This window comes from Rhinolophus ferrumequinum, chromosome 10, assembly GCF_004115265.2.
Source record: "Rhinolophus ferrumequinum isolate MPI-CBG mRhiFer1 chromosome 10, mRhiFer1_v1.p, whole genome shotgun sequence".
NCBI lineage: Eukaryota > Metazoa > Chordata > Mammalia > Chiroptera > Rhinolophidae > Rhinolophus > Rhinolophus ferrumequinum.
The window spans coordinates 46,827,330-46,849,946 of NC_046293.1; the positions used below are offsets into that span (position 1 = coordinate 46,827,330).

The 22,617-nt window shown below is 37.5% G+C and overlaps 1 protein-coding gene across 4 annotated transcripts in view; it reads left to right on the plus strand.

The window, feature by feature from the left end:
- The window catches only part of TMEM117 (transmembrane protein 117), a 388,102-nt gene extending 365,786 nt beyond the window's left edge, over positions 1-22,316 (plus strand). For all 4 annotated transcript variants that reach the window (XM_033116086.1, XM_033116087.1, XM_033116089.1 and 1 more), the window contains 2 exons: positions 9,489-9,618; positions 20,614-22,316. In XM_033116086.1, coding sequence (XP_032971977.1) covers positions 9,489-9,618; positions 20,614-21,260 — 777 coding nt within the window. In that variant the 3' untranslated portion in view covers positions 21,261-22,316. The remainder of the gene's footprint in view (positions 1-9,488; positions 9,619-20,613) is intronic.
- Positions 22,317-22,617: the final 301 nt, after the last annotated feature.

The following is a 22,617-nucleotide window of genomic DNA, read 5'->3' on the forward strand; positions in this document are numbered from 1 at the left end:
TACCCTGCTTTACTTCCTTCAGAGCAATTGTCACTATTTGACCTCATATTATATTGCTATTTGCTGATTAACTGGTATGTCTCCCGACTCGAGTATATGCTCCGTGAGACATTCCTGACAAAAAGTTATAAATATAGAAATGAATGAATCCATTGCAAGAAACACTAGAGATCATTTACCTTAACCACCCATCTGATATTTATATCAACTTCAAACTCTAACATTTGTGAAGTGAATACTTTTCTATTGAACCACATTTACCCACTGATCTCCACTATTGTTATTTTTCACAGAAACATGACCTCAATATTAAATAAAAATGTCAGCAAGGACAACATCTATTTTTTTGACAGTATGCAATTAGTTTTCCTAGATAGCCTATAGAAGAAATCAGTCACTCAGACAATTGAATATGAGCATTACTGACAGCATGCATAGAGCCAGAACAGATTCTGGAGCAATGACATTTTGTACCAAATGTGCCAATACAATAAAGCACAGAATAAGCAAGGGTTATGTGTTATTGAATTGCAGCCAGTGTTTGAGAAATAGCATGCAAGTGTGTTGTCTAATAACTTCTATCCACTATATTTCACTCTTTCTTTATTAGGAAAAGAGGAGTTCTTAGGAGTTCTCATTTAAGTAAAAACTATGCCAATTGATTATATAGTTAATATTTGTTCTTCTTAAGAAGAGCAAATTAGGTCAAGTTGTGTGATGACCAATGGAAGACTTTATCCCAAAAGACCTATTATTGAGTGATGACAATGTGTTTCTTTAGACTTTGCACCAACTTTAATTATCAGCAACTTGTCATAGCCAATGGTTTGTCTCCTTGTCTCCACCCATAGAAGCCTCTAAGATGTCAAGCACTCTTTCCTTGTGTAATGGTGAACTGTATTGCCCTAGCGAAGGATATTGATTTCCCATTTTTCCTGGATGCCACATGATGCATTTTTATTAGTTGTAAACACTTAAAAGACTGACTTTTATTTTGTCCTTCATCACATCAGTCTGCCCATGGAGGACATCTGTAAATGAGGCCCAGGCCATTTTATCAGACACTCTTCCACCTTGGCGTTTAAATGAATAATGCTTTCAAGGTGTCTCAATATAATAAATCTTGCTTTAAAAAACCCACTGCTCTCTTGACAGTGCCTCATGGCAAGGTCTCTTAAAAGTAACAAATTACATTTGCTTTTGAAATTTACTCTGGGATTGACTTATTTTCTTTTCCTATAGATATTATTATATCTCACTGATGTACATTGGCTTCAGAATTAGCCAGGAAAATTCATATTGGCCTTTTTGCAAGTAAGAAAGATTATTGATGGAGAAACTACATTAAACAACACTACAAATAGGCCCTTAAGACAAATTAGATTGTTTGGGCAACAACAATTTTGAAAGTTCATTGATATCTTAGAAGACACAAAAACACATGAAAGTGTCAGGTTCTTTAAACATTTTAGGGAAGGATTTACAATTTCACTGGGATTTGTTTTAGTGATGAATGAAAGCTTCCATCTCTACTTGTTGACAAAAGCCTACGCCAACCAGAAAGCCATGATTTTTTCCCAAAGGTTTTATGTCTTTGAAATAGCTTATATGCATCCTGAGAGAAAACTTCAAGAGGTTATAGAATTCATTTTGCCATTGAGGAGGAATAAAAAACAATAGTGAATATTAAGAGAAAATGAGAGTACAACAGATGAGAAAAGGGTAAAGGGTATTTGTCAAAGGATATGTGAGAAGTTACCTCCTGCTATTTGTCTTTCGTCCATCCTCAACATTTACTGCAGAGCATCTCTGATACTCACTCCTACCTTGACAAATTTCAGGGTGTCATCCACTGTGGGAAATGATACCTTGCCTTTTTAAAATCACACATTGGTTTACATCCTTTTTGTTGTTGTTGTTCTCTGACTTGGTTGGATGTGTCTCATCAGTTTCTTTACATTTATGTGGTCACTACAAGGGTGTCTTGGATCATCCCAACATGAATTTTAACAAATTCCCCAAATAGTAACTGCTTCATCTCACCGTACCAGGGGTGCCAAAAAAATGTACACAAGTGGACACTTTGGTCAACATTGCTCAAGCAGTAGTTCGCTGTAATTAGAAGTGTCTAGATGCTGATGGTAACCACTTTGAGCACCTCCTGTAATTGCAGAAGTCAAATGTGACATCTTTTGTTATGGTTATATATTGAGTATTACAATTTTAATACAGTTTTTCTTTTTTAAAATGTATATACATTTTTTCGGCACCCTCTGTATTTACATTTGACCTCCACTTTATTTTTCTAATTATCCTCTGTCTTTGTGATCTTTGGCAAAGGCTTAATCTTTGGGTTATTCCATATGATTCCAGTATACCTAGCTTAAAGGGGGGGGGGGATTTTTTTCTCACAATAAGGAATCTCAGGTTGATGTGTAATATTATTCACAAAACAAGTATTTGTTGTGTTGTCTCTGTTTACCTAAATGCACCCTGAACTTCCATTTACGTGAAACCAAAAGGGGACTGTTGTATATCTTTAACTTTGAGAACGCTCCATTCATCAATTGAACAAATACTTGAGTTCTCACTCGTATGCTGAACACTATTTCAGGTGTGGGGAATATAGCAGTGAACAAAACAGGAAAAAGCTCTGTAAACTCCCTAAAGCTTACATTCCAGTGGGGGAGTCAGGCACAACAAACACATAGCAATATCTACTAGATGTCAGGGTTTCCGAGCATTTATTCAGCCAAGTGATACCATGGGAACTTTACTAATTAGAAGAAGCATAAGGTTGCTGAAAGAAATCAGCCACTCAAGATTCTTAAGAAGAAACAAAAATTTCACCCAAAGGGGGAGTACAATTCTTCAGGCCACCACTGCTCATTGTCATCTAAAATCCCGTTGCTAGGACACTGCTAAGCATAGAAAAGCTAAGGACACTTTACAAGCTGGGGACATTTTTGGTAGAGTGATGTTCTGATATTCATGGATATAAATTCAGTTCTAAAACATGAGGAGGAATAGAGAATAACAAAGAGAAAGAACTATATCTGTAAAGAGGCTTTTGAAATCATTTAAATCTTAATGATCCAATGCATTTAAATAGTAGGTATATAAATTATTACCTTGAAAAATTGTGGTATATTTTATTAATGTTTAAGACTCTTTTATCAATTTTATTCAAAGTGGTTATCAGTACTTTTCAGTAACATCTAATTTAATCTGTCTCTTAATTTCTGCAAAAACCAGGTGTCCAATCTTTGACCCAAAAAATAAAACTTGTTTTGATACTGTGGCTTTAATTTTGCAGGGTAGAGTAATCAGTGTTATTACATTTTTATCCTCTAATGCTTCTCTAAACAGAAATGAGTCCTCTTCATTTGATCTGGGAAATCGAAAGCCAGGTGGAGAATTCAAAACAGTGTTGGTTTCAAGCTTGAGTTCCTCTGCATAGTACCAACTTCTCTTCTTTGGCCCTGAGGCATGTGTCTCAACGAGAAAACGTGCGGAAATGATGAATCCAGGATATCCTGAGACCGTTTTGCCTATGTAGTTAACATTGTCCTGAAATTCTGTCCAAGTGTGTTTCGTGAGTAATAGGGCGACATTTGGACAGAGTCACATTTGGACATATCGGTCCAAATTACACATCCAAATGTAATTTGGACATCAGTGTCCAAATGTAATTCTTATTGCTATAGGCAGAATGAACCACAGTATGTAAAAAATAAGATTAGATATACACCATGGCACTGCTCATTTATTTTTAAATGGGAAATATGCCCATTTGGATGAAAATTAACTGTTTCTCATGTGAAGCAAGATACAAAGTTGGAAGCCCATTCATCACCATGAATGGATGATAGGTGGAATAGCGTACATGATACGATGTGCCTAAATAATTCTTACATCACTGAACCACAAATGTGATACACCTCTGCTGTTATTCTTGGGTTTAATAGCAGAAAGTGGTAAGGGAGCTTGGAATTACTGAATACTGTTAACATTTCTTCAAGAACAAAATAAATGAAAATTTCACAATATGCAATCACAGGATCAGCCTGGCTCTACCCTGGTCTTAGTAGCCGAACACATCTTGCTTTGTCATTCTCTTAACTCAACATTTTCATTTTGTGTTCAAAATATATATTTACATGTATGAAGAAGGAAAGAAAGCCATGACTCTCATAACATTTATGTGCAATATATGCCGTGTGTAAAACTAGCTGTACATCCATAGACATGATTCCAAAAGCATCGCAATATTTGCTTCCCATCACCCTTTAATCAAATTTCCTTCCGTCTGATTAGAAGCCCACTATCCCTAGGACAGTTGTTTAGTGGAGAAAGAGTTACAGATAGTCTTCTTGTTCCAATTAGGGTCAGATAAAAATGAGAGCCCTCTTGGAGTGGGGGATGGGGAGCAAAGTCGTTTAAAGCTCCTCACGGAAGTGGCTTTTGGTGAAAGACAAGCAGGCGACGACTGCCATCCGTGATTCTCAACTAGAAAATTTATAACAGGTAAAAATAACTTCAGTTCTGAATAAAAAACAATAAGTGCAGTTACTTTTCACAGGTAAAGACAGTGTGACCTTAGGAAGAAATGATGTATTCTTTAGTCTGTGTTCTGCTACAGAGCAGCTACCTCACACTGTGATAACTTAACCTCTCTGAGGTAAACTTTCTCATCTGTAAAATGGGTTAATAGTAAGTTTTCAGAAACATTTTCTTCGAAAGTATAATTATAAATATGTAGCCTAAGACTATGCTAGAACATTGCAAGTGATCAATAATTTATATCCAAATATCCACAGATTTCCTCAGCCCTTCGTTTCATATGTCGCTAGCTTATCGGCTACTACCTACATAGTAGGAGTGCCTCGCTCTCCCACCATTAAAATCTCCCACAGTTAATTCTGGAGGTTGCCACAATGTCACCCATGTTGCATGAGAAACCTATTTTCTCCTATTCCACTGCTCTCCTCATGCAGCTACTTCACAGGTCTCTTAGTGAGAAGGCACCCTTCCCTTTGGGCCTGCTCCCAGTGCCCTCTGGGAGAAATCTGATCGGACCAAAGTCCCAGTCAGAGACCTCAGGAGGCTAGTGCTGTGGAGTGGAAGAGGGCAGAAGGGCGAAGCTGGCCTGTGTCCTTTTTCACCTGGACTTGGAAGCAGCCTGTGAGTATGGGTGATGCTTCTGAAAACAGACCTATTGGCTTCCTCTGTTTCACTCTCAGGCTAAACCTGATCTCGGGCTCATGCTGGGAAATCATCCAGGCCTCCTGGCCATTTCCCTGTCTCTTCCCACTGTCTCCAGCAATGTGCTCTTTCCTATCCAGGCATTATCTCATCTTCCAAAGAAACCGGTGAGATTGATATGTATTTAACCCCAGTTTACACATAAAGAGACTCAAACCTAAAGCAATTCAGAACATCATCCACCCTCCTCTTTCTACCTCCTTCAGATAAATACCTGGGGTATTATCAGCCCCAGGGACCCAGTCTCCATTAAAATGAGCCACAAACTTCCTCCAAATGGTAGTAGCGATTATTGTTACTACCATTCCCCTCTGTCAAGTAAGGCCTGAGTTTACACTGATTTAATAATGAGTCTGGAGAAATACGCAGAGTAGGAATTGTACAAAAACTGGCATAGCAGGGAGAGAATAGAGACAGGGAGGTAAAAGATTAAGAAAAAGAGTTCTGTAAACTAAAATGTGATAATTGCAAATTATAATGTAGAAGGGGTGAAGCTAAGAGAATTTATCATCTCTTTTTTATTAATACTTTTTGTTTTTAACTTTCTTACACGGCGCCAGATACTTCTCTCACATTTCCCCCCAAACTCCCTGCCCTGATCCCATAAAAAAAAAAAAAAAAAGACAAGTAATGCCATCTTCCAGATAAAAAGCAAGACTCTCTCTTCTCTTTCCTCTACTCTCCATTTCCTTAATTCATCTATCTCTAAGTACAGGAGGGAAATAATTGAGGAACTACTTTTTGGTGAATGAAATTTTGATCCTAGTGTACAAGAAATCTCTAGAGATTACTTTCAAACAAAAACTAATTTCATACCCAATAGAAAACTTTTCCTGGAATGAAAAGCTAAGTGAGAACAGTCTAAGAACATCTTTCCAAAAAAAGGTACAGCAAGTACACTTGCCCAATTACTACCAAGAAGTATTTTCTTTCTTAAACCAAGAAATGAAAAAGAGAATTTTTCTCTGTTGATTATGCGTCGTATTATGTTTCCAGGGCTAGTGAAGTGTACTCTGGTTATCAGTCTCTTTATTTGCCAAGCATAATTTTTCGTGGGAGATGTCAGCTATATTTATCAAAAGGCCAAATTCAATTTTAGTTCTCCTTGCAGGAGTCTTGTAAGTAACATAGAAAGAATTAGTATCAGTAAAAAAAAAAAAAAAAAAAAAAAAAAAAGAAGAAGAAAAAGGAAAAGAAAAATGGCAAATACACTTTAATAAAATGCAATAGTTCACATGTATTATTACGTCCATTTTCTACTAGTATTTTAGATCAGAATGTTCAAATTTATTTAGCACTAATGCTTTGGGTTTCCTGAACTTCACAAATCACATGCCTATTTGCTGCTGATATCTAAAAAGCAAGGAAAGGTGAGACCAACAAGATATTTGCATACACACCAATACAAATGAATGATGTATCATTTCATTTTTCTTCTACATTTATTTCTTATTAGCATCTTTTTTTTAAATTTATTTAATTGAAGTTTATTGGGGGGGACAATTGTTCGTAAAGTTACATAGATTTCAGGTGCACAATTCTATAATACATTATCTATATCTCACATTGTGTGTTCACCACCCAGAGTCACTTCTCTTTCCCATCACCATATATTTGACCCCCTTTACCCTCTTCTAGAACCCTTTTTGCCCCTTATACCCTCTGGTAACCACTAAACTATTCTCTATGAGTTTTTTGTTTGTTTGTTTGTTTGTTTGTTTTTTAATTTATTGGGGTGACAATTGTTAGTAAAATTACATAGATTTCAGGTGTACAATTCTGTATCACATAATCTATAAATTACATTATGTGTTCACCACCCAGAGTCAGTTCTCCTTCAGTTCTCCTTTCATCACCATATATTTGATCCCCCTTACCCTCATCTCCCACCCCCCACCCCCCTTACCCTCTGGTAACCACTAAACTATTGTTTGTCTTGTCTATGGTTTTTTTTTTTCCTTAGACGTTTATCATTTATATCCCTCACACTGTGGACCCCCTCCCCCCATCCACTATCTCTCTGGCATCGCACCGAGCCATCCCATTTCCACTATCTCTACTCCCAATGCTGTACTCTGCCTCTTGTAAATGTATACATACCTATATATACATATATATATATATTATAATTGACATACAGATGGCAAACAGACATATGAAGAAATGCTCAACCTCACTAACCACCAGAGAAATGCAAATAAAAACCACAACGAGATACCACCTCACCCCAGTCAAAATGGCTATCATCAATAAATCAACAAACAACAAGTGCTGGCGTGGATGTGGAGAAAAGGGAACACTTGTGCACTGTTGGTGGGATTGCAGATTGGTGCAGCCACTATGGAAAACAGTATGGAGGTATCTCAAAAATCTGAAAATGGAACTACCCTATGATCCAGTAATTCCACTCCTAGGTATCTATCCGGAGAAATCCAAAACTCCAATTCAAAAATCTTTATGCACGCCTATGTTTATTGCAGCACTATACACAATAGCTAAGACATGGAAACAACCGAAATGCCCATCTGTAGATAACTGGATTAAGAAACTGTGGTACATTTATACAATGGAGTACTACGCAGCCATAAAGAAGAAAGAAATCTTACCATTTGCAACAACATGGATGGACCTAGAGAACATTATGTTAAGTGAAATAAGTCAGACAGAGAAAGACAAATACCATATGATCTCACTTATATGTGGAATCTAAAGAATAGAATAAGTGAATGAACTAATCAGAAACAGTTTTGGAGACAAAGAGGAAATACTGAGGGTTGCTAGATGGGCGGGGTGGGTGGGGGTAAGGGGGAAAGTGAGGGGATTAGAAAACAATCAGTAACCACAAGATGGCCATGGGTTTTTGAAAATTAATCTGGGGAACGTAATCAATAATGTTGTAAAGATTTTGTAGGGTATCCAATAGACATGTGTCCCATTTCAGAGACCATCTCAGGGAAGATGTAGATGCCTGATCACTGCACTGTACACCTGAAGCTGAACAATAATGAATGCATCTTAAAGTGATGCATAGATCAAGAAATTAATAGACATGAAAAGGTTCCCTGGTTACTACCACTCACATATCCTCCTTTCCTCCAAGGCCTATTCTCCCTTAATCAGAATTTCAGCAAAAAGGGGAATGGAATGGACATGAAAACCCCTACATATGTTCAGACACTTTATTATTAGCACACCTCTATCAGCTGCATGTATAGAAGTCTTGGAAATTTTTAACATTTTTATGTCGAGATAATGGATTTAAATCCTAAATTCATATTTTGCTCATTATTTTTTCATATTCATTTTTAAATATTCACAAAATACAGGACTGATAATTTAGTGATTGTTAAATTATTAAAAGTGAAAATATCTGTATTAATGCCTATGGATCCACCTGAAGTGTCTCTTTATATTTAGTGCATTCTTTCTTCACGTGCTAGTTATGAACTTTAATTGGGTGCCTGTATCCAAAGACCAAGAGCAGGTGAGACACCTAAATATATCCTCATTTGCATCTGTTTCCCTTCCTTATGAGAAGGAGGGCTGTCCCACCTGATTTTGGCTTCACAACAAGCAAATAACTAATGACGATTTGGGAATTAATTCACTGTTCATCTGTTATGCTAGCCTGTCAGGCCCTCCATCATTTGGTTCAAATTGATGCTAAATTGCAAGAGAGCAGGACAGGAGACTTTGGCATTTTTCCATTCCATATAGTTGCTAGCAGAGATGATTAATAAAAGTCCCTTGATGTAAATTAAAGAACTTGGTTAAGTGAATCAGATCCTTTTTATTTTGCCTTCTTACACAAAATGTGCTGTTTTAGGGTTTATATTTTTAAAAAGCAGTGAAACAAAATATAACAAAATTACCCCATATTTATAAAATATAGATTACTTCCTTCCTATAAACATTTAAAATCAGTTCTCCAGAATGAAAGAGATAAACATGTGTAGATGCAAATCAATTCTGTATTGGTTTCTTATTACCACATTAAAGAGCAAAGCTGAGGATATAAGTTATGACTTAATTTTGATTTTGAATGCATACCACTACCTAATATACATAAAATAACCATCGCAGAATGAAACTGATACATCCAACAGCTGACTGCATTTAAATGATTTTAAAATAAGTGCTTACAAAAAGTCAATTTTTGGTGTTTTGCTGCTTAGGTACGAAACAAATCACAAATGTGTTTTTATGTTGATTTCCTCTAACAGGACTGGGAATTCCCACATTTCATGGGAGATGTTGATGTCAACCTCCCTGGTTTGCATACTCCTCACATGCAATTCAAGATTCCCTTCTTCCAGAAGATCTTCAAGGAAGAATATCGTATTCACATAACAGGTATGTTCTGACTGTGAACACAATTTGTTTGTCTTCTAGCTAGAAGAATGCTAACTGCTATTTAAAAAAAAAAAAAGTAAATGGTAAAATTTTAGAGACATACAGAAATATAGTTCTATTTCTCACGGACTTAACAGTGCAAAGTGGTTCCAGATCTACTGGAGGCTCCCAGCTGTCATTCTGGGACTTAGACTAGTGGTGGCTTTAACAATTTCAACTTCAACATCTGGCAGGCAGATGGGAACAGAGGATGGGGGAAATGATTAAGAAAGCTTAAGGTAGTTTCTTAACCACCTTAGCTCGGAAAAGAACAGGTCACTTCCACCCACACCCTATTGGCAGTAACTTATCAGATAGCCCCACTTAGAGGCAAGGAGAGCAGCAAAATGTAGTCCCCAGTTGGGCAGCCACTTCTGGTGTCAGGCCTCGTGTTCTAATGTAGGCTTATCAGAGACAGAGGGCTCATCTCCGGTGTGGAGAGCTAGCTATCTCTGTCATCCTCCATATCCCGCCTCACCTTGGTTTTGTTCATTGGGTGGGTTTTCTTTTCACAACATACAGCTCAGTCTATTTTTTTCGACACTAATGCTCTTTATGCTGTTTTCTTCATTTACTGCTGAGATCCAGACCATGGTACCCTAGAGCTCCAGTCAGACCATGTGCCTTGGGGAGATCGGCCACTTCCACTTCTCATTTGTTTGAGTAAATCCTACTTCTGTGGCAGAGCTCATGTTTATCTCAAGTGATTCTCTTGTAGTTCCTCAGATTATTTCATTTTCAGATGTGTCCTGATTTTGAAATGCCTCCAATATGATTTAGTATAATATTCTTTCATGACATCTCAGTCATTCTCATCTAAAAAAAAAAAAAAGGCTTCCTGGAGTTACATTTTACACCTTTTTTCTTTATAACAAGAAGCAGACAGCTGTGTGATCAAATGAAGGATGGCGCTAGTTCTCACGCTGTTCAGATGCAGGTAGTGACTGTGTGTGCATGTGTTTTAAGGACAATGGCCTAGGATCCTACACGTGCTATAATAAAAACTGCTGAAGAAATCTGTGCTTACACTACCGTCTGTGCTGCTGAATAAAAATAGTCCAAGCATAGAGAGCGGAACACTTGAGTCCTGCAAGAAACCTTTCCTTCCCAACTTGAAGGCTGTTTTTCGCTTTGAGCATGAGGCAACCTTCCTAAATTGGAGAATGAGCTCATGAATAGGGAAGATGCAGCAGGTTTCTTTTCCTATTCAAAATGAATGAGGCCCATCTATTAAATTCACTGGGTAAATCAATCAATTTGAGTTCAGGTCACATAGTGTGGTTTCAGAGTCCCCGCTCAATCTCTGCAGCATGCTCCCCTCTTGGACTTCTAAAACAGCTAGCACACACATGGCATCATCATATCCCTTTGGGGGGGCTTTTGCCTGGACCATCTGTTCTTGCTATCAGCTCTTGTCCCAGGCCATCATGACACTGATATTGTCTCTAACTGAGTGTCAGAAGCCCTGTCAGAAATATACTGCTTGCGTGCAGAATATCAACTTTTTTAAAAGGGGTGGGGGAGATTCAGAGAAACCATTGATAAGAAAAAAATCAAGCTGTCAAAAATATTTAACTTGGGGCTATTTTGCATGGCTTTGTCACATATGCCATCATTTATAGACAGGGGCAGATTCAACTTTTGTGGTGCTCAAAGCTTACACAATTTGGAATGCTCTATTTAAGAATATGAATACAAAATCATAACTGAAATTTATATTCAGTGCCTTGGAAGGGGGTCACACATACGGGAGTCCCTGAACCTTCACCGTCATTCGCTTCAAGGGAAAGCTACCTGTGCCTTTGAACATAAAGCTTTGTCCCACCAGGTATTATTTTGTAAAAACTTAAAAGGAGGAAAGACTAGCGAAGCATTTGTAACGGAGACTGTACATCAATAAAGTTTGCCAGAAAGTGGAACTATGTTGTAATTAAGGCTTTGAAAAAGTGTTTGCCAAATTATGCTGATTATCATAATCACCCAGGGAACTTTATAAATACATGGATTGTGGGGTCCCATTCCTAATGGTTCCCACCCAGCAGTTCTGGGCAAAGGCATAGGACTTTTGGAAAGCTTCCCCAGTGGATGCTGACCTTTCAGAACTGTTCCTTTCTGTGTGAGAAGCCATAGTTGAGGTCAGACCGGCTCCCTGATTTGGGCCATGCAAATAACTGGATGTGTGGCCCTGCTGGGAGGGCTGTTGAGAATTCCAGAGTTTAAAATAAAATGGGGTATACGTGGGCTTTGGGGTGAAAGGGTACAACATAAAAAATTGAAATGCAATCTGTGGTAAGATGCTCATGTACCTCCCTGGATCCATCCATGATAAAATTTTCTAGGAAAACAGTAATAGGTTTGGAGAAAGTCAGAAATTCTCCCCCTCTTATTTTTGTTCTGTTACTCTCTTTGTTCTGTTACTTGGCTGAAGAGGTTGCTGAGGCCACTCTGGAGTACGATCTAGTCTCTTGTGAAAGACCTTTTACTTTATTGGATTTTGTAAAGTCATCGTTTCTGGGCAAACCTAGGCAAAATTTCTAGAACACAGTGCTGCATGTTGTATTGTAATATGCTCAGTACTTAGTAGCCCACAAACTTCCAAGTGCACTTGCAAACGCTTACTTGATCAGCTCCTCCAACTTGGACTTCTTTTCCTAGAGAGACTCCAATGCTTTCCTTGATAAGCAAATATGGTATCACCACTAGAATTATTAAGCATCAAACCCTCTATATACATCAATGGTTCTCAAACTTTAGTGTATATGGCAACCCCTGGAGAGCTTGTTAAAAAACTCCATAAGTCACATACCCAGAGCTGGATGTGTGAGGTATGTGTGGTGGAACCTGGAATCTACTGTTCTCTCTAGCATCACCAGTGATGCCTGTGCAGGTGGCCAGAGGACCACACTTTGAGAAACACTGCTGCTTAGAAACATTTTCTATAGTCAGAATTCCTCTCATCTCAGCTTTAGTTGATTTTCATGCAACTCTTAAAACAAAAGCCAAGGGACAGAAAGCACATTCAATAGAAAAGGGGTGGCCCATGAGAAAGACATGTGGTAGAGGCCTGCCAGGAGCTGGAATGTTTAGAACTGGGGTCCCAAAGCAGAGCATCCCAGGGAAGGGTCTGGATGACCACCAAAGAAGCTGGAGCCAGGAGTAGGAAGGGATCCAATGGACCTGCTGTGTTTGTTCTGCACTAGAATAGGCTGAACGAGGACTGATAGGTTCTCCAAGGGTCAAAATGGCTTTATCTTGGCCTCAACTATCATTTCTCTGTGATCTAGAAAGGGTGTTCAATGCATGCTGAGGCAACGGAATGTAAAGGTTTGGTGTATAGGCTCCAGCTCTGCCACTGACGAGGTGGCATGGCCCTTGTCAAGCTTCCTAACCTCTTAGAGGCTCAATTTTCTCATGTTAAATGGAGACCATACTAGTACTTATCCCATAGGGTTGCTGTGAGAATTAAATTCATTAACATGTACAGGGCACTTAAAACACTGCCTGCCATGTAGGAAGCACTCAATAAACTCTCACTATCTTTACCTAAAGCTTTTCCATTCATCTATCCAGGGTTTGTGTTTCTTATTTAATTAGAAAAATATTACGCAGCCTGAGAGAGGCCTCTCTGATTTTTCCACTATTCTGAGTTCTCTACTGTTATTTACTATTCTGAGTCCTCGAGAAGGAGAAAGCTGAGAATAGAAAAAAATCTCTCTCCCAATGAAATGCTCTGTATGTAGAGGGTTGACACTGATGCATCCCCATTGACATTTTAAAAGCATTTAAGGATTTGAGTATTGTTTAATCCTGATTCCAAGCTAGTTTTATTTATGAATATCAGAAATAACTTGAATTGTTGCATCTGTTTAGCTCAGCTGGATCCCCCTGACAGATGGTTTGCTGCAGTATGTATGAGCTTTCATTTTATAAGCTGGGCTATAGCTTATAAAAATAAATCATCTCTATCTAAGGGTGTGTTAAAATATGTTTTTCTGGGAATTTTGACTTCAGTAACAAAGGGGACAAATGGATAGTCATTCGGTCCAAGCCTATTGTTCTCCTAAAAGTAAATGCTAAGTGTAACTGTATAATTCTCTCCTCTCCCGTCTTCCCTTTTACCTATAAGGTGAGTGCAAAGATGGATTCAAAATGTGATGTACTAAGTCTCTGGAGACAAGAGAGGAATGGCCTCTCAATTCAGTCTCGGAAGCTCCTCTGAGTCCTATTAATGCCAATCCCGGTGGAAGCTCTGCCATCTGTCATCCCAGACGGACAAAGGAAGTGTCCCATTGGTGGCCATCATCTGAGTAAATTAGGAGGGGGCTGGGGGAAAGGCCAGAAGGAAGGCCTGTGCATCTGCGAGGAGAGAATTCACACTGTTGGCACAATGATGCCCACGGGAACCCTTTCGGCAAAAATGGAAAATGTAGAAGTAAACAAGCCTCTGTAGTGTCTGTGTTCCGTTTCAGTTTCCTGAATGGCGTGAGGGCACAGGTGCTTTACAATGGCGAGAATGTGGAGAATAGTGAAAAAAAAAAAGCACCTTCATTTTATTTCCAAAGGTGCATGATTTCTGGCAAATGAATTCCCAGATTGTTTTTTAAATAGCTCTCCTGTGTCAGTCAGATCATGGGAAGTGCTGGGGAGGGCAGGCCAGCAGAATACTCTGTCTGACAAAATTAGCAAGGGACTTGTTACAGGGAAATATGATACATCCTGTTGTTCACCAGGACAGTCCCCCAAGATCATGAACCTATCCAGAGTACACAAGGACCTCTTGCTATTCTCTCAGTTGTGAATTTTTCTAAACCTTTCCTGAAGCAATTTCCACTTCCGACGCATTCATACAGCTCTAAGAGTTAACTATGTTACTTCCACAGAGAGCAGCAATTCATTTCATTTGTACAAAACTCATCTTCTTCCAGGCCATCGTCGCTTTGCCCATAGCCTGTGAGTCCTTGCTGCTCTGAGCTGGTCTGCCCTATTCAAACTGAGGTGTTCCGTCGTCATTTATGTATATATGAGGACGTTTGTTATAAAACTCACATGTTCTTCAGAAATTATCTTCACAGTCAGAGGAAGAACTTTGAAATATATAATTAATCATACTCTTTGAGACATAAATATTTTACTTTCCCAATTTTCAGATGATGTTAGATCTTAGTAGTATCCGGGAATTCAGCAGATCATTGTGACATATGCATTTGATTTGAAAGCCTAGAACGTCACTCATTGCATTTTTCTGAACACATTCTCTCACAGTTTACCTGTTGCTTATGCTTAACAGATATTTTTTTAGTTAATATGTGCCTAAATCCGAGCAAGCTATGATCTAAGGAATACAAGAATGAACATGACACAGTTCCCAGTCTCAAGAACATTCAGTTCGCTCTGCAGTACAACTACATGGCCTTTTCTTTCTTTTTATCATCACAAGTGTCTGCCTCTACTCGTCATATTGGATTGTATCCTAAAAGAACAGTCCCCCACTTAGGAAGCAACAATGGCAAGAGGCACTTGGGTAGCTATCTTGATTTGCTTTTATGTCTTAAGAGGATACTTTACTAACTCAATTAACTCTTATTAATTCATAAATTATTTAGGAAGTGTCTTCAGTTTACTAAATGGTCTCCTCATGGCCCAAGCACTTAGTGTGATTTCTAGACATTTCTAAATTACCAAGGCAGGGACTTAAAGAAATGCTAATTCCGTGAGTCCTGTTTTCACTGATCATGTCTGGAGTGAGAGGGTGTTGAATATGCCCAAGGAGTCTGTTACAGCAAACTGTTATTTCTTTACTTATCCACAGCTTATCTTCTTCAAGGCCATGGTTTCTTGCTATCCCATGATGGATATTAAATGGCTTTGTGGAATATGACTATTTCATTTATCTGCTCTGGATTAGCAGAGCCTGGCCAACGGGTAGCACCCACTTGGTATACAGGTGCCCACAGCACAGCACAACCACAATGCTAACTAGGAACTTTACTGAGTAAAAGATTTTTGTAAATATTAGGATCACAAATTTGAATCCTGAAAGTTTCGTTACGTGGTGGAAATATCAGCCCTTTATAGTCTTTTTTCCTTACTTGAAAAAAATAGCACTTTCCTCCACATTGTCATTTCTGATGGTAAGTGAGGGTGGTATTTAATGGAGAATCCTTTTAAAACTAACTAGACCAAGATTCTATAGACTCCCACAAAGTAAAAAGATAAAATTACCATTATAATATCATTTTTGATAATCAGTAAAATTCATTAAAGCACAAAAGACAAGAAAGAGGTAATCCCACCAACACCATGCAGTGATTTCTCATTAAAGGAGACAGTGAGGTATTCCAATAAAGAGATTAATAGAAATAATACATGAATTTTTACCCTACCTCCTTGCTGATTACATTATGCTATATAGTTGAAACAACAGGGGGAAATGCAAAATCTCTTATATGATTAATGTTGAAATACCAAACCTCTTGTTATGGTTGACTGTACATTCACAACAACACACTTGGGAAAATGAAAATAAAAGCACTTTCTATTCTTTTTTTGTGTTTTATATCCTTTCCCTGTGGGTTATTTCAGGGATTCAAATTTATTTTTTGTAGTAAACAGTGTTTCTCAGAATCTCAGAATATGCAATCTTTTTTTTTTTCTTTTTTTTTTTTTTAGGAAAGCTTCCTCCATCTGAAAATCGTGTATTCCATCTCCTTTGTTCTAAGGGGGAGATTTTCTGGTCCATCCTAAGACATTAAAGTTTAAGCAATGTTTATTTCACAGACTCATCAGAGATTTTTAGAGCTGGGAGGAAACCTTAAGGATTATATCGCTCAACTCCCTCACCTTATACACAAGAACACTGAGGTTGAGTTGTTTCACCTGATTTTGCTTTCTGCTTTGCCATCTCTCATAAGATAGAAGTAATTTTTTTAAGAGGATGAAGCATTACCAAGGTAACCAAACACTGTATGGGAAAATGTAAGGATGGGTGATAGAGAAAGATGAACATTTTTCCTTTGTACAAATGGATACACAGACCAGAGGTTATGTCAAGTGGGCTGGAAACAAAGAAAAAATAAGAAGAGCCATTTCTTCTAAATTTTCAGCAGCTTCAAGTTGTGGCTGAATGGCTGTGACAGTGGAGGGAAGGGCATGTTATTGCCACAGAATAAAACAAGGAAATGGGGTATCAGTAGGGGGATCCTGCCTCAGTCTCTTCTCCCCTCTGCACTGCCCCCTCCCACACGGCCTCTCTGCTGGTGTGTGTGGGCGGGGGTGGGGGAAGAGACACTATTCCCTGTTCTTTAGCCTTGAAATTTGTGTACATAAAAGATCTTTACTCAGGACCAATACTACTGCGAACTGTAGACAAAACAAATTGCTACATTTTAACATGTTAAATATGCTGATTCATGGAGCATATTTCCATATAGCTTCACACTGGGCCCTCTTGGATAACTAGTCCAGTGATAACTACCCATTAATGTCAGTGCTCAATATTTCATTCTATTTTATCCAAACTGTTCACCTTTAGAATATATCTTTGTCACAAACCCTTACACACTGTTCTCTCCCACAATTCTATCACCAAGATCCTATATTAGCTGAATTGGAAAAAGTAGAAGAAATTATAGAAGTAATACTACCTTACATTTTTGGCAAACTTAATATATTTCAGAGAATTTTCAAATATAACTTCTCATTTTATCCTCACAGTAATTCTTTGATGTAGTCACATTGGTATTATTCTCCATTTCACAAAATAAAAAAATAAAAAAATGAATTCACATAGCTAATAAGTAGAAGGATGTGGGGAAGAAGACAGAACCAATAGACTGGAAGGCATTTAGTTCAGTTTCCTCAATTTGAAAATGAAATTATTGTGGTCTAAAGAGGTTAAAGAGGTTGTATTATTTAAGTTTAGTGTTAGAGTGAAGTCTCCATTTGATGATTTCCAGTCTGCAGTTTTTGTCACTGTGGTATTCCCCCTCACAAATGGGTTAAGATGTGTTAGAGCAGGGTGATGATATCCATTAGTGGATGTCAAGCGTCACATTTTTAATATGCTTCTCCTCCATCCCATCCAAATATTCAGACTCTAGGTCACAAGAAAAAAAACATAAAGTGATTCTTTAGTGTCAAAGTGTAGTGGTCAAAGTGACTCAGCACGATTCATCTTAGGTGGTAGAAAAATAACTTTAAAGTAGGGGTAAAAGCTCCTCCTATCGTCAGGGTTTCTTCTTAGAACCCTGTGTACATATTTCCATTTTTATTCTCTAATTTTATGTTTTTTCTTTTGTCTATTAACATTCAGTGAGCATCTTTTCCCCAAGAAAAGCACCCTTCTCCAAGCTCCGTGGGCATTCCTTTTTTCTCCCTGATTCTGTGTTACTCCTTATCTTCAGTTTCTGATATCCTGTTACCCTAGAAACAGGGACCCCTATAGAGAGGACCACTCTATTATTGAGTTTATAAAAATGATCTAGAGAGGGTACAAGTCTCTCCAAGGGATCCTTGTGAGTCAAGAAGGTGATAGTCGTATAAGTTCAAGGACATCTTCCCCTCACAATCCTGTCTGGGCTTTATAACATATAGTTTACAGCAAGAGAATAAGTACAAATCTCCTACAACAGAGAAGCACCCAAAGCTCCTCTCACAACTTGCTTTCTATCATGGCAGCTACACACTTCTGCCTCCTTAATACTGGATGAAAATTTCTGAACTTTTTTCATTTCACCCGTCTCTCATTCATCTCCTGCCTTTTTTCCTCCTACAATATTCTACATTCCTTTTCTTCTTTCTCCCTTCAGCCTCTCTCTTCCACATCACCTGATCTTTTTCTGTATGCTGTTCTATCTGCAGCATAATAAAAACATAAACTAAAAGAAATGCAAAATTTTGTAAACTGCTCTCTGTCCTGCTTTTCTTTCAAGGACCACATGAATTGTTACTTCTCCTAAAATCCTCTCTGCAGAAATTAGCCCTCAATTTTCTCAACATCTTCAGCATTAATTGTTTGATCACTGATTTGACACCTCTCAAATGTGGCCTCTTATTTCCATTTATCTGTTGATGTCCCTGTCCTGTTTCCCCAATAAGATGACGTGTTCTTCCCTAGAAGGCAGGCAGTAACATATGTCCTCAGCATTGACTAAGGTGTCCTACAGAAGAGGCTATTGTGAGCACAACAAATGTTTCCTAGTGATGCTCACCTTTGTACTTGATTGCATTTTTCTGGCTTTAGCTTTCTCAATTTGTTTCATGGTTGATTCTTAGTGAGAATCAGTTTTAGTTTTGAAGATTCAGGAGGGCAGGAGTGGTTTGATCTTAACAATGTCAGATGTTATAAATATTATCTCATACCTGAAAACGTTTGCAGTGTTTCAACTCACTTTCTAGTTTAGGTGTGCAAAATAAATAATTCAGGTAAGAGCTGCCATTACAAATATTACAAAACATATATAGTTGAATAATTTCAGGACAAAGTTATAATTTCCCATCATATAGTTTTCAAAAATTCTCTTCATATAGAAGTTGTACCTTCCCATGCAAATGAAGACATTTTCATGGCGTAGACAAGGCTTTGATGATATCAATAGTAATAATTACTGAGTTCCTATTATACCAGGCACTGTGCTTAGCATCTAATAATCTCATGAAAAATGCTAACAGCTTTAGTAAGTACTATTATTGCCTGGAAATAAAGAAATTGGGGTTTAGAGAATTTAAACGGAACCAGGATTAAAACCCTTCAATCTCACATATAATAGGACCTTGAAAATGTGTAACGATGATGATAAAATACTTTCCTAAAAAACACCTCACAAAGTTAGCTTTTTATATAGCTATATATTCTGTTAGATTAGATACCGCAAAATACATTTTTACCATTCTTAGTTTAATAAGTTTGCCCAAGATCCCATCTCTCTCCTCTCCCAAGAGTTCTATAATCATGTGAAGCAGGAACTTAATGTTCAATACTGCTATCTCCAAATACAAAATAAAATAATTTTGATATATATCTAAAGTTTCTAGAACCTGTTACATATACCACCTAATTTGCTACAGCAAGTCTATGTGGTGGGCATTACTACATTATTAGGATATACTTGCTACTCTAAAAGTTGCAATAAATTATGATTATGATAAAAATTATAATGGAATCCAGTATTCCTCGAAATTTTTTCCACATTTATCATTTGAAAGTGTAAAGTTATCACTAGATAATATGTCTCTAAATAATATCTTATTTATATAAGTTTTTAAAATACTGCAAAGAAATCATAGTAGTTCCAATCTCTCCAAATCGTCTTCTAAAACAGTTCATTAGCTTTGGTTATATTTATATGTCTGATAAATGGATTCTTTTCAATGAGAATTTGATGCAATTATTTCTAAAGTCTTGAAATGAATGCTTAAGGATTATTGATCTGAATCACATCAACTAACGGTTTAATCAACAAGTCACCTACAAACAGCAATGTGAATTCAATGTGAATTGATATACTGCTGTGCTTGCTTTGCAAAATGATTTATGTCTTGCATAGACATAATTATAAAACTGTAAAAGATGTTGAATTATATGTTGGACTTTTCTAAGAATTCCATTAGAAGTTTGTTTTTAAACATTAATTGAAATGTTCTAAGAATAACCTACATGGAACCAAATTTGAATATAGCTGTGGGACCTATAAAATAAGGAGACTTAATCTGGTTAATATAAATACCATAAATTACTGGCTGTGGGACCTACAGTTATGTTTTCATAGAATCCATTTAGAAAATTTCCTTTGCCAATTCCCTTAATGGCAGCATAGCACTCTCAAAAAATTAATTGTTAACAGGCCTAAAACATTAACAATTTATACTATTATACCATTATCTCCGTTTTATTGGATAAAACCCTACTGTAGTTTTATGGGTCTTTGACTAATATACAGTATTTCTTTTTTAATGCAGGTAAATGGTTTAACTATGGAATTATCTTTCTCGTCTTGATTTTGGACCTTAATATGTGGAAGAACCAGATATTTTATAAACCTCATGAATACGGACAGTATATCGGCCCAGGGCAGAAGATCTATACAGTGAAAGACTCAGAAAGTTTAAAGGATTTGAACAGAACCAAGCTATCCTGGGAATGGAGGTCTAATCACACTAACCCTCAGACGAATAAAACATATGTTGAAGGAGACATGTTCCTACACAGCAGGTTCACAGGGGCTAGCCTTGATGTCAAGTGTCTGGCTTTTGTTCCAAGTTTAATAGCTTTTGTGTGGTTTGGATTCTTCATTTGGTTCTTTGGACGGTTTTTGAAAAATGAGCCGGGCATGGAGAATCAGGACAAAACATACACTCGCATGAAAAGAAAATCCCCATCAGAACATAGCAAAGACATGGGGCTCACTCGAGAAAACACCCAGGCCTCAGTGGAAGACCCACTGAATGACCCTCCATCGGTTTGCATCAGGTCTGACTTCAATGAGATTGTCTACAAGTCTTCCCACCTAACGTCGGAAAACTTGAGCTCGCACTTGAATGAGTCCTCCAGCACTACAGAAGCTAACCCAGACCCAACGACTTCTAAAAGTACTCCTACGAACTAGATTCACTTACGTGGAGATAGCACAAAAAGCAACCCTGAGTGTAACTTTAAAAAGTTAGTCTTTCTTGTTGTAAATGTAAGGTTTACTTAGTATTAGGTAAAGAAATACAAACAATGCTACAACGGTGCTCAACATGCTTTTTCTAGGACTCATTGTTTTCTATTTGTATTATGATACACGTGCCTACTGTATATCTAACAGTCCTCTAGAGATTGCTTTTCACAGTTGCACAAGCTATTTACTGACTTTACTGCATAGATTAGCTGATTACCTGTGTATCTGATGTTCAACCATAGTGGTGCCTTGAGACATTAAACTGTTTCTAACTGTACCAGAAATGAAGTGTGGAACAGTTCTCTAATCTACTTCACATGAGTTATTTTGTATACCGTTATTTTGATCTCTACTTGATGTCTGAGCGGGAAACAGATGGAGCTAGGTGTGGCTCAGGAGGTATCTCTTGGTTCCTTATTCAGCAGTGGAGTTGGTGACTTTGATAGCTGGACTGCAGAGATGCATGGTGATTACCTTTGAATTTTTATTGGCTGTCTGCCAAATACAAATACAGATGCAAAATTCCATAATAGGAGAACAATTTCACGGGTCACTACTTGTGAAATGTGACTTTCTCCAACCAGTAATTGCAACTAGATGATAATACCTAATTATATTTTTCTAATTAAAGATAAATTGCTATTTGATTAAAAATCCTGCCCTTTACCTTTGGGAACAAAGGTTAAGAGGCACAGTTGGGTGAACTCTCAAATTTACTGGCATTTACACAAAGCCCTAGAAAACTAAGTTTAATCACGTGAGGGTTGCACAGCCTACCGTCTACAATATTTGTACATCTTTCTGTAAATATGGCTCTGGACAGTGAAAACGGAAAAACATATGCCAACCCTGAGCAAGGAAAGTCTTCTAAAAATCATGCAGGGGAATCTTGTGAGGTAGAAAAGGACATGCATGAAAGGATCTGTTTAGTGGCTTGTTTTGTATGTGCTTTTTTTTTTTTTTAAGCATTCAATGTCTCACAATAAATAAGAAAATTATACATCAGTAATTATGTTATGTCATTTTGTTGTTTATAATAGAAGGATTCAATTGTATCTTAAACAACAGCCCATTTTAAAAAAAATTTAACTCTATGCCAGGCAAATTATGAAATTGAACACTCCCAACTTGCCTTTAATTTTGTTCCGTAAATTCTGGTTATATGTTCCTTGAGGGCTTTGGGGAAGATCACTTTTAAGGCAAAATTACTTTCCTGTCACATACTGACATAACTGTATTTGTCTTTATGATTTTTTTTAAATCTTGTTTTGATCTATCTGCTTTTAAGCTTGCAGCATGCTGA